The sequence below is a fragment of the Pseudopodoces humilis genome, chromosome 10 (assembly GCF_049639895.1).
Source record: "Pseudopodoces humilis isolate 2021_Gansu_Grassland_sample_001 chromosome 10, ASM4963989v1, whole genome shotgun sequence".
NCBI lineage: Eukaryota > Metazoa > Chordata > Aves > Passeriformes > Paridae > Pseudopodoces > Pseudopodoces humilis.
The window spans coordinates 9,150,360-9,166,826 of NC_142209.1; the positions used below are offsets into that span (position 1 = coordinate 9,150,360).

Here is a 16,467-nt window from a genome sequence, read left to right on the forward strand (position 1 = left end):
TGCTACAATACACAGTTATCATGTTTGTATCTGTTTGTTGTTTAGCATTGGACTTGTAGAGAACTTGTATTTACAGAAGCACCCAATGCATGTCCATCCTTAAAACAGTGAATAAGAACAAATCAGCATTTTCTTTTTAACATTTTGACTGATACATGTCGTATCTGTGAAGCTTTCAATCTCCTAGAAGATTTTTAGATTGTCAAACACTGCTGGCTAAGCTGTCACCTGAAATATTCTATTTAGGAACTGACAGTATGCATTGCCATTTAAAATATATAAAATAAGAGGGGTACACTGCCAGAATGCCCCATGAACTACAATATAGGGTAGCACAGGATGGTTTCCAATAATTACTAGTTATACATACATCCCAGCTCTGTAGAGGCTGAAAATGTAGTCATGCATTTATCATGACTCATTTATCAAACTGAGACTTAGAGTAATAAACCATTATTTCACATTTGATAATAAAAAATTCACAGAATTTACTGGACTTTTGTTTCAATTGCATTTTTATTTTACCTATTATGCCTATATTTATTCTAGTGATAAGGGCAATTGAAGCTAGCTTAGAGATTTCCATATATTGGAAAATTGCTGCAGTTATATATGCTGCCTTAATAAGTTACACTGGATCAAGGTCCAATAAATGAAGTTGATTAGAAGTCATGATACTGTATTGCCTGGTACTTCAATGGAAAAAAAACCTCTTCTACTAGGACTGAGACCCATGAAATTAACTCCTCTTTAAAAGAAGGTGGTACTCGGCATGAAATGATGACAGTTTCTCTGCAAATTACTTAAGAAGAAGTTTATACGTGCCCTAATCTTCCATAAGTGTCAGGACACTTTGTCTAACTTTCTTCATGTACATTTAGTAGGTGTAGTATTTAAATGACATGTAGGGAATACAACTCTGGCCAAAACAATAAAGTACAGAAGTGACGGAGAAATTGTACAATTGCACTTTAGGTGGCATGTCAATCTCACAGATAAAATACTGGTGTTTGGCTTTCACAGTATAGTTTCAACTATAAATCTGTTGGAGGCAGTGACTAGGAAAAGAGGAGAGCATAAGGAACAGAGCTGCTATTTGGGTTTTATTTATCTGTAAGGAAAAACACCCAAAACACTACACAATGAAGCTTAATTTTTATAGCTCTTTCTTGATTCTAGTCATAGCCAGCAGTATTACCAAAGGAAAAATATCACTAGCTAATAATAGCACTCTTAAAGGTAAAGATACTATATTTTTACTATTTTTAGAGTTTTTAGTAACTAAAAATATTACACCATTATCTTTTGAATCATATTCCAAAATTATGTACTGACCATTGTCACAAAACACACAGAAGCATGGAATAACATTACATCAGATCACTTTAATTTTTCTTGCATGTTTATTTCTTCTCCAAGCCATATTTTCCCTTCTAGTTGGAAAGGATTAGGTAGGATGCAAGACAGTGACATCAAAGGCACTACATAAAGTTAGTTTAAAAGTTTAAGTATTTTTTTTCTGTACTCTGCTTGATTCCCTACCTGTCCACAGGTTTACTTAGCTCAACAATATTTTTTTTTACGGGGCAGGAAATTATGAGAACCATGCCTGATCTGGAAGGGAAAAAGTCAGAAGAAGTCAAATGAAATTTGTCAGGAACTTCCCACAGACACCTTAACAAGCCTAGAAAGAACTTTTCTGAGATTCCATTTATAGCTGAAGTGTTAAAAAGTGAAAAAGAAAAAAAAAATTGTACCACATATGCTTTTTACACATGACCAGGAGCAGGGTAACTTTATAAAAAGGAGTGTCTTTTTAAAGTTACATATTGAGACAGTCCACATATGCAATCTGGAAACACTTAGCACCCCAAAATATGCCATTAGAATGCCAACAACTCTGAGAAGTAATACAGGGCTGAATATCAGATTAGCAATTTTCCTGAAATGATGGGAACCGTGTACACTTGCAGTCTCCAACAAGCACGTGTTTACCAGCTACACAAAAGGTGAGTATTTAACAGATAAATACAAAGAGAAGGAGCATTCAGACAAAGACTCAGGAAAAGACATAAACCTAAAGCCCAGTACCTGACAGAAGGTGTCTCTCCTGACACTTCCCACAGAGAAGACTCCATTACCTTTACCAAATCACCAGAAGAGTGCTGATGACATTTCCTGCTGATGACCCTCTCCAAAAGAACTGCACCTTGTCTTCATTCTCTAGTATTTAAAGCTGCTTTGGCTCCAATGGTGACATCCAGATGGAGGAAAAAATATGTAGAATTTCTTAAATAATACTTGCAGCTTAACATATGTATACAGTGCAATATATCTAACAGTGGTTGGAATTGATTCCTTCCTTTCAAATGCAGCCTGATGCACAGATATGATTATTGTTTTACACAGAAAAAATTACAAAATTTTCATCTAAATTATAAATGTCTCATTAAGGAGTGGCAATGATTCAAGAATTCTGAACACATAATTGAACAAGTGCTTTAAAAGTCATTATTATCTCTAAAATGTCACCTGATACTGTTCTCTCCACAGCTAACAGGGTACATATAATTACAGACTTCATATAAATCTCAGTCTCCTTACTCAGAGTGAGCTATTACACTTCCTGATTAATCATAAGGCATGATTTTAATTCTCTTCATTAATTTAAGAAAAATCTAAAATATCAAGTTTCACAATATTTTAAAAGTTTAATTCTGTCATCTTTATTCATACTGAATAACACTTCGTAGTCTCTGAAGTAAAATGCTCTTCATCAGTTTTACAGCAGGCAGAATAGTTTGCCCAGTATTTAATTTTTCAGGATAATGACTTCAAACTTCCAAAATGTGCCTTGTACGTGTTCAGAAAATCATTTAGCAAAAGTGCCTTCAGAATACTGGTCTAGTCAATGTAAACACTATTTTCCCCCCTTAAATATAACTTCCAAAATTAATGCTAAATTTCAGATTTTGCTAGCTTTTTTGACAGTCAAGTTATTTCAAATCTCTTTAGCTAACTGTATCGGTGAGATGGGTCAGGACAGTTGTTGTTGTCATCTTGTTTTCAAGTCTGACATAGACCTTAGTGCTGATTAGATTTAGGTGGAATATATGGATACAATGAGGAAAGGTCTGTGTTCATGGACAGAACCGGCTGTATGGATGCCAGAAGGTCTGATAGACAATTCTCCAGGGTAATACAGGAAAGCACAGTAATGTTCCCAGTATTTCCAGCTCTCTCCATCTGGCCACTTTTGTTACTGAAAAGTGGCTCTGCCGTCCTAGAAAGGAAAGGAATTTCTAAATGCTCAGTTCAGCTTAGCCTGAAGTCAAGTAGCAGTAGGGTGCTACACGACTTTATGACTCCACTCATCTGCCTTAGAAGATGACATTCACCTCATAATCTTGATAACAGTGATCTTCTAACAGATTGTTCTTATCTGAAATTAGGAGCAAAACCCTAGGTCGTCCACAACAGTCCCAGACTAGCCCATGCTATATCCCAGCACACTACTTTTTAGAGGCTCCTGAAGTTTTCCTCTCTCCTACATGCTCAGAGGTACTGCCTCCATAATCTGAAACATTTCCAGGGGCCGGCCTTGTTCTTCCTACATGAAATGCTCTACCAACACCACACTGAAAGCCCAACATTCTGCATCACCAGTTGAGCTGGTCAGAGTGACTGCCACAATTAATTGTCTTAAATGGATTCATAATATCAGCATGAATTTAACTCACTTTTTTGTTCTTTTCTGAACTCAGACTGTGATCTGTGAACTGCCAAAAAATAGAAGAAAATGAAGGAAAAACTAATCAAGACTTTAAAATTAATCCAGTGCATTTTGAATGTTGTTTGTACCATTTTAGCTAAATTGTAATTTTCATGCAATCTGCAGTTAGTGCCAGTACAAAAATAAATGACCATGTGGGTCAGTGTTTGAATGGAGTTTTTAGTGTCAATGAGACACATGGTATCTGCAATGGCTCTTGTGAGATTAGCTTCACTTTTATTATCATTTTAGGTGGGTGAAAAATCTACTTAGATTTTGATTGTCTTTATAAAATCAGGTTGACTAATCAACATCTGTACATTAGAGTAGTTTGCTCCACTTTTTCTGTTTGTATTATGTTCTTTGAATTACTACTGAGAGAGCAAAACAGTAATTAAAGACTGGACATTATCTACAAAAATGGCTTTTCAAAAGATATTTGTTGAACTGAAAACCCTTTTGAACAATGATCAAATTCTAGATTGCTGTACACAGTAAAAACATAGCTTGCTCACTTCTCAAAAGGGTACATTCAGCTAAATATAAAGCTTAGCCTTTAGTCCCTCTGTTAGAGCTGTCTCTGCTCCACGGTGAGAACTACAGGGCAACAGTGATAAGTGACCAGTGCCCTCAGTTTCTTTTGAATTTGGTGTGAAGATAAGAAACTAAATTCCATTCCAGGGTCAGGGAATATTGTGTATCAAGGGGTGTTACACATAAGCAACAAACAACCACGTTTTTCCATTTGCAGTGCAGCTTGTTGGGTTTCTTCCCATTGGCATTTGGTCCAGATTAGGTTTGGTAACCTTGGTTTTGTCTGTATTGAAGTTTTCTTGAGCCACAAGGGCAAGAGAAAACAAAGTGAGAAAAATTATTTGGAACAATAAATGAGCAAGGCTATTTTATAATGTTTACTCCTTATTACGTATTTTAACAACCACTTTGCTGTGAAGGAGCTCTGAAACTTTAAGCTACAAATACAGCAAATGTCATTAACATCATAGAAAGCTAAAGGCCAAAACTCTTTTCTTTACAAAATACTAAAGGGGTAAAGGGGTTTGACTCAGGGTACAGAATCTAGGAGGGAGGACCAGACTTTCCTGGCAGAACTAACCCATAGTAAGGACTTGCTCAAACTGTGTCATTGTCCCTGCCAGGCACATGACCCTTGTACTGGTGGCTTTTGGAGATGCAACTATCAATGGCTAAATCTGGCAGGAGACTTGTCACACCCAAGCACAGGGGAAGGCAGACTTCTCTTTTTTGCTATCTCAGTAGATAACTTGCACTGATTTTAACCTAATGCCTTCCTTCCATATCTTCCATAGCTTAGTACTTGGCAAGGCAGGCAGCCTGCTTCCCACCACCAAAATATAGTACCTCCCAACACACATATCCCTAAGTGGAGGTGGGATTTGTCCCTCAAGATACTTCTGAGTAAATAATAACATCACTGTTTTTATCTGTGAGGATAAATACCGGGTTTTGTCTCCTAATGACTGTTTCTGTTTTATTGCTTCTTCCCACCAGGAAGTTGACAGCTAACATAATTAGCAGATGATTGCATGGGGGAGGCTGAAATCTTTAACAGCTGTTTTAAGGCATTCTGCACCAAATCTTCTATGCTGCAGAACACTTACAAGTCTTGAACGGCATTCTCTCCAATAACACAGATTGTGGGATCGTGGAGGCCTCCAGGAAGGACCTAACTTGTTCACTTACTTGGAAAAAAGGTGAAGAATCCACATTTGAAGTGGATTAGTATAAGCATTTGGGCACACTGTGTCAGATAGGATAAAGATCAACTGAATGTATAGTGCAGAAATGGTTAGCAGATTTTACAACTTTACTGAAGTGTAGACATTTCTGATGCTCCAAGTGACCTATTTCTTTGTTACAGGATAAAGGGAAGACAATATGAAATATGCTACCATTTGCTATAGAAGATGGAAAAGCATTATGAAGGAAAAGCAGAGTGTAGCACAGAGCTCCCTATTATAAAATAAATAGTCCTAATCATTGGATGTGATAGAATAATAATCATAAAATTAGGAGGGTAAGAACTGCTTTAGCTCCCCAAGGAGTATTGTAAGAGTCTGCCAGATGTCAAGTAGTATGTGTCAAGTTGTAGATGGAAAAATAAGAGCTTTAGCAGTAAGTCTATAATTAAGTAATGATTGAAGTACCAAGTACATTTACAAACTGTGCATCATGTTGTCCCAGAGGAGCAAAACTACTTTTTCTGTGAGAGTTTTCAAGATAGACACTTAAATGGTTTGTGCAGTGGATCTGCTGGGATATGATACCAATATTTTCTTTGGACAGATCCAGCCATAGCATTTCATAGAATGAAATAACTCTTTTCTTTCCATGTCCTTTTCCAATTCCACACTTCGTGCTAGTTTAAGTGGAATATCGAAACACAGAAGCAATGCATTTTGGCCTCTATTTTTGTTGCAAGAAGAATGGTAAAACACAGAATGAGGCTAATGGCATTCCTACCTGCTACAAAGCATTACTTCCTCTCCCTTACACACAGGTGTATTATCTGTTTTAGGGACTCAGTCAAGATAAATTTAGAAGGATGGTGAGTATGGAAATATATAAACAGTTTACTTTCCTGGGACTGTGCTCCTTAACTCACCACAAGAGTGTAAACTCCAGCCTCTTGCTGTGGTAAATGCAGCAGTTTTACAAATGTCAATATTTTTCTTTATTATTTTTTTTTAAGCAGTGAGAAAGGGCTTGGCCTTTCCCACACGGCAAATATTTTGAGACTTTAGGGCAAGTCAAACTTTTCAACTACTACTATGCAGAATCTCACTGCAAGATATAAAAACACTTGCTCTCTTAAAGAATTAGACTGTTAAGATCTTGAGCAATTTCAATCAAAATCAAGCTTTTACATTAGAGTTTAGGCTTCTAAATCTCTTTAAGGGTTTTGAAAATTTAGTTACAAGGGCAAATCAAGATAAATTTGACAATATCTGCTCAAGTTCTTTTATTTGTAGTCTCTGTTAAATGAAGAATGTCTGTAAGTTAGCAAGTTTTCTAAAATGAGGAGGCCAAATTGACTAAGGTATTTCTTGAAGGAAAGAGGAGGATTATTTTGAAGAAACTGTAATAGAATATTCTTTTGAGGAAATTATATTAGAATTTTTATATAAATTGAATCTAGACTCAGTTATTTTAAATCACTTGAATAAGAAATGTGTGGGCTTTTTATCCCCTTCTAGTTTAACAATCTCAGGTGATTTCCAAAAGAAAAGGCAAAGGGAGGGCTTTACTCACTAATTCACACTGTGACAAATGACTGTTAAAGTGCCTTCTGAGATTTACAGTGAGAAGCTGTTCCTTGAAAGTCACCAGTCAACATGACAGCCAGCAGGATACAATTGTCCAAGTGATGTGTATTCTGTGAATCTCCTTCCTTTCCAGATAGGTGGTAATGTGCATTTATGCTGAAAGCACACCAGAATGGAGGGCTTATTTTAATTTAATCCTGTAAGTCCTCAGCGTAAGAACAGTTCTTCCACAAAGGTAAAATTTAGCTCTATAGTTTTAAAATTAAAGTATATACTGTAGCAAAATGACTCAAATTTTAATCTCAATACAGAAGCAGGCTTTGAACTTAATTTCCAGTACCAGTTAATGTTCTTGTTATATCTGTACAGAATAGAAAAATAAAATGTACAGAATTGGAAAATGTAAATTTTTGTTCCATGACTGCAATTGCAAAAATATCTTGCAGCAGCATATAGAAAAGTTATGAAATCGGGTGCTTTGAAGGTGGGGATTTCGGACTACCCACAAGTTATCTGTTCATATTGTTTCCTTCTCCAGCTCCCAAACCATTCCTGCACAGTTCAAGACATTTTTGTCAGAGCAGGCAGAGAAGAATTTGAACAGTTTATCAGAATAAGCTGTCAGGCTTCAATGGTGGGAAACATTCCTGTCTTGCTAGAATTCACTAAACCAAATGCAGTTTTTATATCTGCAAAAGATATAAAATTTGTATCTTCTAAAGAAAAATAATTTATGTCCAGACATCCTAAGATGTGTGAGGTAACCTGTGCTCTGCAAGATACTAAAGGCCTTAACAAAAAGACAGAGATATGGACAGAATGTAAATGCTTTTAACTTAGAATTCTTTCTTTACACCTCTAGCGTACTGTGGTTTGGCTGTTTTAAAGCACATGGCAACTATTTATGTACACAAAAGCCTCTTCATTGTAGCTTTCCCAAACTTACATGGGAACCTAAAACAAACATCCTCTTTTCTCCCCTCCTCTGCAGCAAATTATTTACCAACTTTGAACATGTTACCTCTTCACCAGGTAGGGTGTTTTTTAATTTTATTTGTGTTGCTTTTCAACACAGCTTCTAAGAATAAGGACTGATGAGCAGTAGGGTTATGAAACATTTCATTACTATTACAATCACAATTTAGTGAAAGCTGGCTGAACTAACAGGTGAATAATTGTGCTAATCACTGAGTTCCCCCTTTATTTCTGCTCACTTCCTAGCAGCCAAACTGAAAGGTAAATTGCATTATGACGGTCCATAAACATCTCAGAATATCCAGCAAATCAAAACAGTCTGTTTCATTTTCAGATACTTTCAAAAATGAAAGCAAAATGCAAGATTCACAAAGGGATACTGGCATTATTTACAGAACAAGTGAAAAAGTCAAGGATCCAATCTTCTCTTTACCCTCAGCCCAATGCCTGGGATATTCCCATGGCCAGAGGAAACCTTATTCGTTGCCCTACTTACCACAGAATTCACCCACTTGACACACACACATGCTCTAGCTGGGCTGATCTTTTACATGCTGCCTTGAAGAAGTGTTCTCCATATAAAATGAGTGTAGTAAGCATCAAGTTTCCCCTCCAGTTTTCAAAGGGAACCAGATTCCTTTGAAAACCTAGCTTTGCAAAAACCAAAACTGGCTTTAATATCCTTTTTTTGAAAACAAACCACTCAGCAAATTCAAGAACGCCAATAAATTATTTTAAGTAGCTTTCTTACTGAACAAAATCATTTGTCAAGGATTCAGCATGTTCTTCTGCACACAGCAACTTATTTTATGAAAAATAATATACAATCCAATTTGGTGGTTTGTGGAAGATGACAGCCCAGAACCCATCTGTTACTGAAGCCAACTGCAAGGCTGGCTATGAATCTAAGCTATGAAAGCAGAGTTTTTGGGGGACGGGAAAGAAATGCAAAAGCAGTTTGCAAGAGATACAGGCAAGGAATGGATCATGAACTAGATAGCAAAAAAAAATAAAAAAAGTCTGAGTGAGGCTCTCCTACAGTCCCCAAGGGAAAAAAAAAAATTAGGAATCTGTCCTCAAGCAGGTAGACATTCAAGAACAAAATTCCTGAATGAGAGTCCTGTTACAATCAGCTAAGCATTTTAACATGTGCGTTTTATAAATAACAAGGAACATTTAAAATAAAGACATGATCAAACTCTCACCCTAAAGAAACATAACCATTCAGGTTTCAAAATTGAACTGTGATTATGTCAGAAACATATATTTCAGCAAAAAGAGGAGAGGTCACATAATTTCAATCATATTTATTATTAAATACTACCACATGACATATAATGGCAAACTATTAGAACTGATTTGGTGACACAGAATCCTGGGTGGATCGTGGCTGATGAGAGGAATAATTCCATCTCCTCTCCACTCTAAGAAAACCAACAAGCATCTGAAAACCAGGAAATGGGCCCTATCAGCTAAAAAAGCCAGCATTTCTCCAGAAAGGGCATAAAGGAAGAAAGGAGAAAAAGAGATCCCCCAAAGATGAACAGACTGGAAAGACCAAAAAGAGAATGAAACTAAGACAAGATATATAGTTTGGCTGGTAACAGATCTGAAGTTCACAGATCACACAGATGGAAAACCTTAGCGTACATCACACTGTCAGAGTTGAGAGAAAGTGCAATTAAAAAGTTGCAGTGAACTGGAAATAGGCAGAAATACATTTGCAGCATCTCAGCCAAAGTCCAGTAAAATTAACTATCTCGATCATGTGCAGCCATCCTCTAAGGCTACTTCATCTGTCTTTCAATATTCAGATATTCCATTCATAGTTAACATTCATTCAACTTAAGGGGTTACAAACAATACCTCTGGCAATATCTCTACTGCATACTGCTTAGAATAGAAAGGATGTGCTTCACCAAAACCGACCAAGAACCATTTACCTAAGAGTGCAAAGACAAGACAATAAAGCAGAAAAAACTAATATATACTTGTATAATAGCAATCATTGCAAACTAATAAGAAGCTTATCTCAGGGTCCCTATAGGTCTGCAGTCTTTCTCATTCAATGTTTTCTGGAAGTATGTCAAATATTTTAAATATTCCATTTGACACTATTTCTATGCAGAGCATGCATGGTTTTTCTATAATGGATAGCAGCAATATTCCAGCAACACAGGAAGGAATTAATATTTCAGTATTACACATGACAGCCTCCAGTTCAGGAAAGTAAGAATCTGGACAGACAAACAATAGATAATACTCAAGATCTTTGTAAGAATGGCTCTCGTTCAGTTACTGGAAAGCTGGTATCCAAAAATACTGTTATGGTAACTTGCAGAGCAGGAGGAGAGAGTGCTGCTATCACAGCCTTGTCTAAAACACAATTTTGTTTGCATTGTGGGGAATCCCCTGCACACCTCCCTACCACTGTGCAGCTGTGTCCAGCCTCAGCACAGGACAGTGCATAAGATCTAGAAAGCCATTTAGAGTTTATATTTCAGATTGTGCCAGTGATCTTTCTTGTAATGCTTGTTGGAATATTAATGCAATATTTAAAATTGACTATTGATTTTTCACAAGTTCTTTGCTGCAGTTTTCAAATGGTAACTATGCTCTGGAAGACTTTTGTGCAATAATTCTGCTATCAAGACTGTTTTAAGGATTATTTACTTTGACTTTGTTGAATGGACATACACCAGAAATAGACAATATCTAAAAGGATGCTCTGTGTTGTGCAGTTGCACTATTTGCTATTTCAGACCAAATCGTGCTTCTTCTGTAGAAGGTAGCTTCATGAAGTGCAAGTCAAACAACTGGCATCAGGGAAGTGCTTGACAGAAGTTTAAACTAGAGGTGAAAAAAGTGTTAAGCCCCAGAGTAATCGAAAAAGGCATATTTTGTGAATTTTAGCCATCAGAACCCAAAACAAAATTGTTAAAATAAGAAAGGTTGTGGAGTTTTTTCCTATTCCAGTAGGAAATAAGATGCAGCTATAAGATGCTAAGATTACATTTTCTAAAATCTCAAACAATCAGAAGTAATGACTGTATTACAATATACTTAAAATTTTTTAAACAGTAAAACCATGCTTTGATAAACATACTATTTAACTCTCTGTTATGTAGTCACAATGCTGTCATTTCCAACCAACAGCATTCATTTTTTGTGACTATATTAAGAAGTCATTAACCATTCCATAACTGTCTGAATAAACCACTTGTTTAACTCCTTCAGTGTAGAGCATATTCTCCTAAACAAAGGTATACTTACATATTTGCGTGATCTTGTGATTATCAATCAACAAGAATTCATATTTCCCTAGAAAAGTAGTGAAAATCTGAACAATGTAGAACAGCATTAAAATCAGAGTTTCTGACTGCCAAGTTAAAGTCATACTCTGACAATGCAAGCATATTTAACCAAAATCCATCCAATATGTTGTCAATTTTGCTTTTCTGACATTTGACTACAAGACAGTGTTTGTACAAAGTGGATATGACACATAATTTTGCAAGGTGGTATCGGATAATAGTCTATTGAGACACGAGGTTGTATGGTCCAGCAGAGTGGAATGATGCTGGGGTGCTGTTCATTCAACATTTTGAAAATGAACACACATTCCTGGTTTGCTTGTTTCTTTTAACATAAAGGGTTCTTTGTTTATGATTTTTAAGGACAACATCTGACTTGAAACAAACAAATCTTTTTCTATCGGGTGTGATTAAAGATGCTGACAGACTTGAAAGAATGCATAAAGGAATAAAATCATGGTAGGTGCGTCCACGCCTAGGATCCCAGCATGGAAAGAAACTGCACGTGAAGAAGCCTGGGTTAGGACAGCGAAGACATATAGCAATTAGCCTTTGGACAAAAGGGAAATGTTTCGTTTGAGACGGTCCCTTTGTGAACGTTATCACAGAGAGACGATCCTGTCCTGCTCCTGCCGTGCCATGGGGCAGGACAAGGCTCGGCCGCCGGCGGGAGCGCTCCGGAGGCTGCGGGGTGCCCCGCGCTCGCTCAGGGGCGCCGGCCCGGCTCTCTCCGGCTGCGGGCGGGGCGCGGCACCACAGCCCCTCGGCAGCCCTCGCACCCCATTCCCGGCAAAGTTTCCCCCGGGGCTGCGCTCCCGTGGGCGGAGGTGCCCTCGGGGAGCGCTGCCCGGCCCCGCGATCCCGCCGGGGACACCGTGCCCCGGGCTCACCTGTCGTCGCTCTGCCAGCCCTGGTCACCCAGCAGCAAGTCCCGAAAGCGGTACCGCGGTGGCAGCGGCGGCACCTCGCTGTCCAGGTCCACCATGCTGCCCGGAGTGGGAGGCAGGGGGCCGGCTGGGAGAGAGGGGAAGCCCCGCGGCGCTGCCCGAGGAGCGGCCGGACCCGCCCGGGCGTGTGGCGGACAGAACCCGGCGCAGCGGCAGCAGCGCGGAGCGGGCTGGCCCCGTACAAAGGCGCAGCGGAGCTGTCCCCGCGGTCCCCTGCAGCTCGGGGAGAGCCTCTCGACCCCGGGAACCAAGTCCCGCCGCGGGGGGAGGCAGGTGCCGGCGGGCGGCGGGCTCGGCGGGGGGGGGCGCCCCCCCCCCGCCCACGCCCCCCCTCACAGCGATCGGCGAGCGCGCCGCCGCGGCCCACAACAAAGGGCCGTGCCACGGCCGGGCCGGCAGCCCCGCACCGGGCGGTACTCGGCAGCCGCCTCCTCCCCTTTCTACCGGGGCTCCCTCAGGGGTGCTTTTCTGTAGGCCCCGAAACGTGAGGAACGGGTGTTTTACCACAGGTAGCAAACGCATAACCCCCCGTGTTAGAGATGGTGGGGTCATCTGAGGGCGGCTGGGGCTGCTAGAGCCTTGTCTGCTGCCCCGCGTTAACCTGACACACCTGGTCAGTGCCAGCTCCTCTGAAACGCCAGGTATGAGTGGGCTAAGAGTTTGGTCAATTTTTGCGTCTGCTTAATTGGGAAGAGCTTAATTGCTCTTGGACGTAGCAGGTGGTGCATGCCCTGTCAAAAAAAAAGAGAAGTTGAACTATTGCCATGATTGAGACTTGCAGGTAATGCTTGAAAGTGTGATACAATACTAAAAGTATTGTAATTCCGTGCTTCACTGATAAAGCACAAAATACCTATATGGTTATTTGATTGAATGGACTGTCACTAAGATAATAATGTTTCTAGCTTTGCCATTAAAGGGTTACTTTAATCTAGACTTTCATACTAATCATCTAATGTTCTACTAAACACTTCTAATAAGCAGGTTTAGTAAACACTGACAATACTGCAATTTCTGCAGCCTGTCCTGATTAGGTTTCCTTGATTAGCTCTTCACCTAAACTATTCAGTTTTAGCAGTTGTTTCCTAGAATTAAGTCATGCTTAATCTTAATACTGGTCAATTTTTATATCCATATTTAGATTTTGCTGGATCAGGAGCTAAGTGATAAAAAAGAATTTATTTCCTAAATGTGGTTTAAACACCATATATTTAATAAGATGTTTGCATGGATTTATTAGGTGTATTGAAAGTGAACCTTGTGTTTTCCATTCAGCTGGACTTCTGTGTGGAAAGTAAGCTAGCTAAAACCTGGACATGCGGGATCAGCTCAAGTATGGCAGCCTGAAGTGTATCATGTAGCAATGTACCATGCTGAGAATTCAGCTCTGAACTCCATGCTGTGATGCAAAGATTTCCTCAGGTAACCAATAGGTAGCTTAATTCAGGACTCAGATTGTCTCTGCTGTTGTTACAGTCATTGCATCTTTCCTTGCTTCTGTAGCACAGAGCTCTTAAGCACAGCTTTGGTGATTGCTGTTTCTTTAGAGAGCTGCAGAGTCCCAGACCCTACAAAGTGTTGGGATCACTAGAGTATGATGCTTGCCCTTTTTCACAGCTTGCTGCACTCAGCATTTACTTGTGCTTCTCAGAAAGCCTTGTTAGGTGAAGCAAAACAGATGCATATATGTGGCGAGAGTTCAAAGGTAATTTTCTCTTTGCTTTGGGTGATATGGGAAATAAATAAAATAGTGAATTATTCTGCATCCATATTCTTGCCAGTTGTATCATGCTGTGTTCTGAGGTCAGAACTCTCTAAAAGTATAATTTTAAAAAAAGCCCAGCACCTTTCTTTAGAATATTTGTTATGTGCTGCCCACTTCATTCTTTCTCAGCTGCTGCTCCAGTTAAAGGGGCTCTCTCTTGAAAGAAAACATTGTTTCCTTTCTCTGACTAAATAGCTTTCATCTTACCAAAACTTGAGGTGGGGTGAAGCCTGTACGTTGTAATGTTTTGTCATAAAAGCAAAGCCGTTAGGCTGACTGCAGTCCTTTTCTGAAGTCTATGAATCCTAGACTGGCTGAGAAATTGTGTTTCTACTGTGTCTTGTAGCAGCCTCATTAATTTTTCTACCTGAATTGATTAATTTAACGTGTGTTTTCATACTTGAGGAGCTAAGCAGCAGGAGAAGCTTTTGCTTTTTTTCTACCATGGAAGTGCACTTCAGACAGGTAATAACTGACTGGGAAATGAGCAACCAGGTGAGCAGTTGAGCAGAGCTAATAGAAAACAAACTCATTGCCTAGACTACAGTCATGCAACTTATGCAGATGCCTAATTCTGTGCTCCCAAGTAATAGAAACTATTTGCAACGTAAAATGTGTTTTTACAATATGTTGTCTGATCCCTCTGAAAATCTCTAAGTGTATAAAATTGGGCAGAAAGGGGATTTTAGTTAGCTAAATCCAATATTTTGATTAGTGACTCAAAACACTTAGGAAACTTTTGTCTTCAAGCAGAGGAGACATGAGTCATCTGCTTGGAGACAGGTGCTGATTATGAACCATTATACTGGGTCACTATGCTCGAGCCAGGTGTTCCTTGTTAGGTGTTTGTGTAAAACAGAAGCTGTGAGCAACACTCGGGAGCAAACATAGGTTTGTACTTTTGGGATGGTTCTGGCCCTGAGAAATGTCAGAAGCATCTGTGACCCTGAACTTGGGGGCTGAAAATAGACTTTAATCCATTTTTTTGTTTGCCAAAGTGGGTAGGTACATGTGGATAGCTCTCAGTAGTTGGTTCTGAAGTCTGAGAAAGAGGGTGTTTAAGAACTGTGTAAATGAGTTTACTGCTAGTGATTGGACTTAAATCATGAATTATACTAAGGTACAGAAAGAACAAAAAAAAGGTATTTTTTTTTTCTTTTTAGGTTACCATATTTATGATGCCATGTAAGTAAAATAGATTGAAGCAATGCAAATGGCTTCTGTATTTTTTGAACAGTTGCAGTGTTTATGGAGGGAAATATATTAATATATTAATTTTATATGCATAATTATATATAATTATATATTAAATATATATTAATATATATTAATATATATTAATACTGTTCTTAATTCAAGATGTTCTGCCCTTCTAATAAAGTACATCAGATTGTCAGGTTAGGTTTTGATATTTTGCACAAAATGCTTGCAAAGTTCTTTTTATAATTAATCAGTTTAACTGTTGATATTCATTGGGATATTCTTTAGTGCTGGTACTGATACCTAAAATTATTCAGGGTAAAACAGAGACAAACTTTATTGAAGGGAGTTAGAGAAACAACTTGGCCATAATAAAGTGCTCTATTTCAATCTCTGAATGTGTTGCTGGTCCTCAGCATTGAGGTGCTGAAATAGTCCTGTCAGACACAGTTCTGCTCCCTCCATTGCTTTTTAAATGTCTAGCATGACTCAGAGACTTATCATCCCCAGCTGATAAGCTTATCATCTCAACTGTTGTTTTTAATCTCCTAAATAATAGTCTCAGATTGGGGGAAGAAAGAACACTGGTAAATATAAATTTTTAAATAAAAGAGTGAAGAAGGATGAGGTGTTTATGCAAATGAACAGTAATCCTTTTAAAGAGTTCTGTAACATGAGTAACTTTTATTTATTATGCTTTCAAGGAAGATAGTCTGGTATTGTCTGGATGGCATTCTGGTAACTCAGCAGTCATGCACAAAACACTGTAAGGGGTAGTCTGGGCTGCAGTGGAAAATGATCAGTGGAAATTCCCTCTCTGCAGAATTTGTGTGTTTATTTTTTATTTGTCTGTTGGTGTTACTAAAGGGTTAGATTACTAAAGGGTAGGCTGAGAAACTGATTGGCTAAAAGAAATAAATCAAGCTCATTTTTTGGTTTTTTTTTTCCAAGTCTCTTTTTTAAAAATTTTTATTTTTCTTCCCCATAATTAAGAATAATTATAATTAATAAGAATAATTAAGAATTAATAATTAAGGATGTTTGTGTTGCTATTGGGAACTTTGGAACTCTCACATTTCTACCAGGTGATAAGTTCTCACTCAAGTATGTCTGTGTGGCTTTGGGTTTAAGACTAGAACAGGGAACTAGTTCTAGAGTACTGGCAGTCCATGGAACAGTTCTGTACCTT

General features: G+C 38.6%; 1 protein-coding gene across 7 annotated transcripts in view; it reads right to left on the reverse strand.

Moving 5' to 3' along the window:
* KCNT2 (potassium sodium-activated channel subfamily T member 2) overlaps positions 1 to 12,560 on the reverse strand; it is a 129,080-nt gene extending 116,520 nt beyond the window's left edge. For 6 of the 7 annotated variants that reach the window (XM_088060341.1, XM_014250608.2, XM_088060339.1 and 3 more), the window contains exon 1: positions 12,257 to 12,487. In XM_088060341.1, the coding sequence (XP_087916467.1) occupies positions 12,257 to 12,351 (95 nt within the window). In that variant the 5' untranslated portion in view covers positions 12,352 to 12,487. Of the gene's footprint in view, positions 1 to 12,256 lie in introns of all 7 variants that reach the window. The other variant, XM_088060345.1, reaches the window with a different exon arrangement.
* Between the last annotated feature and the right edge of the window lie 3,907 nt (positions 12,561 to 16,467).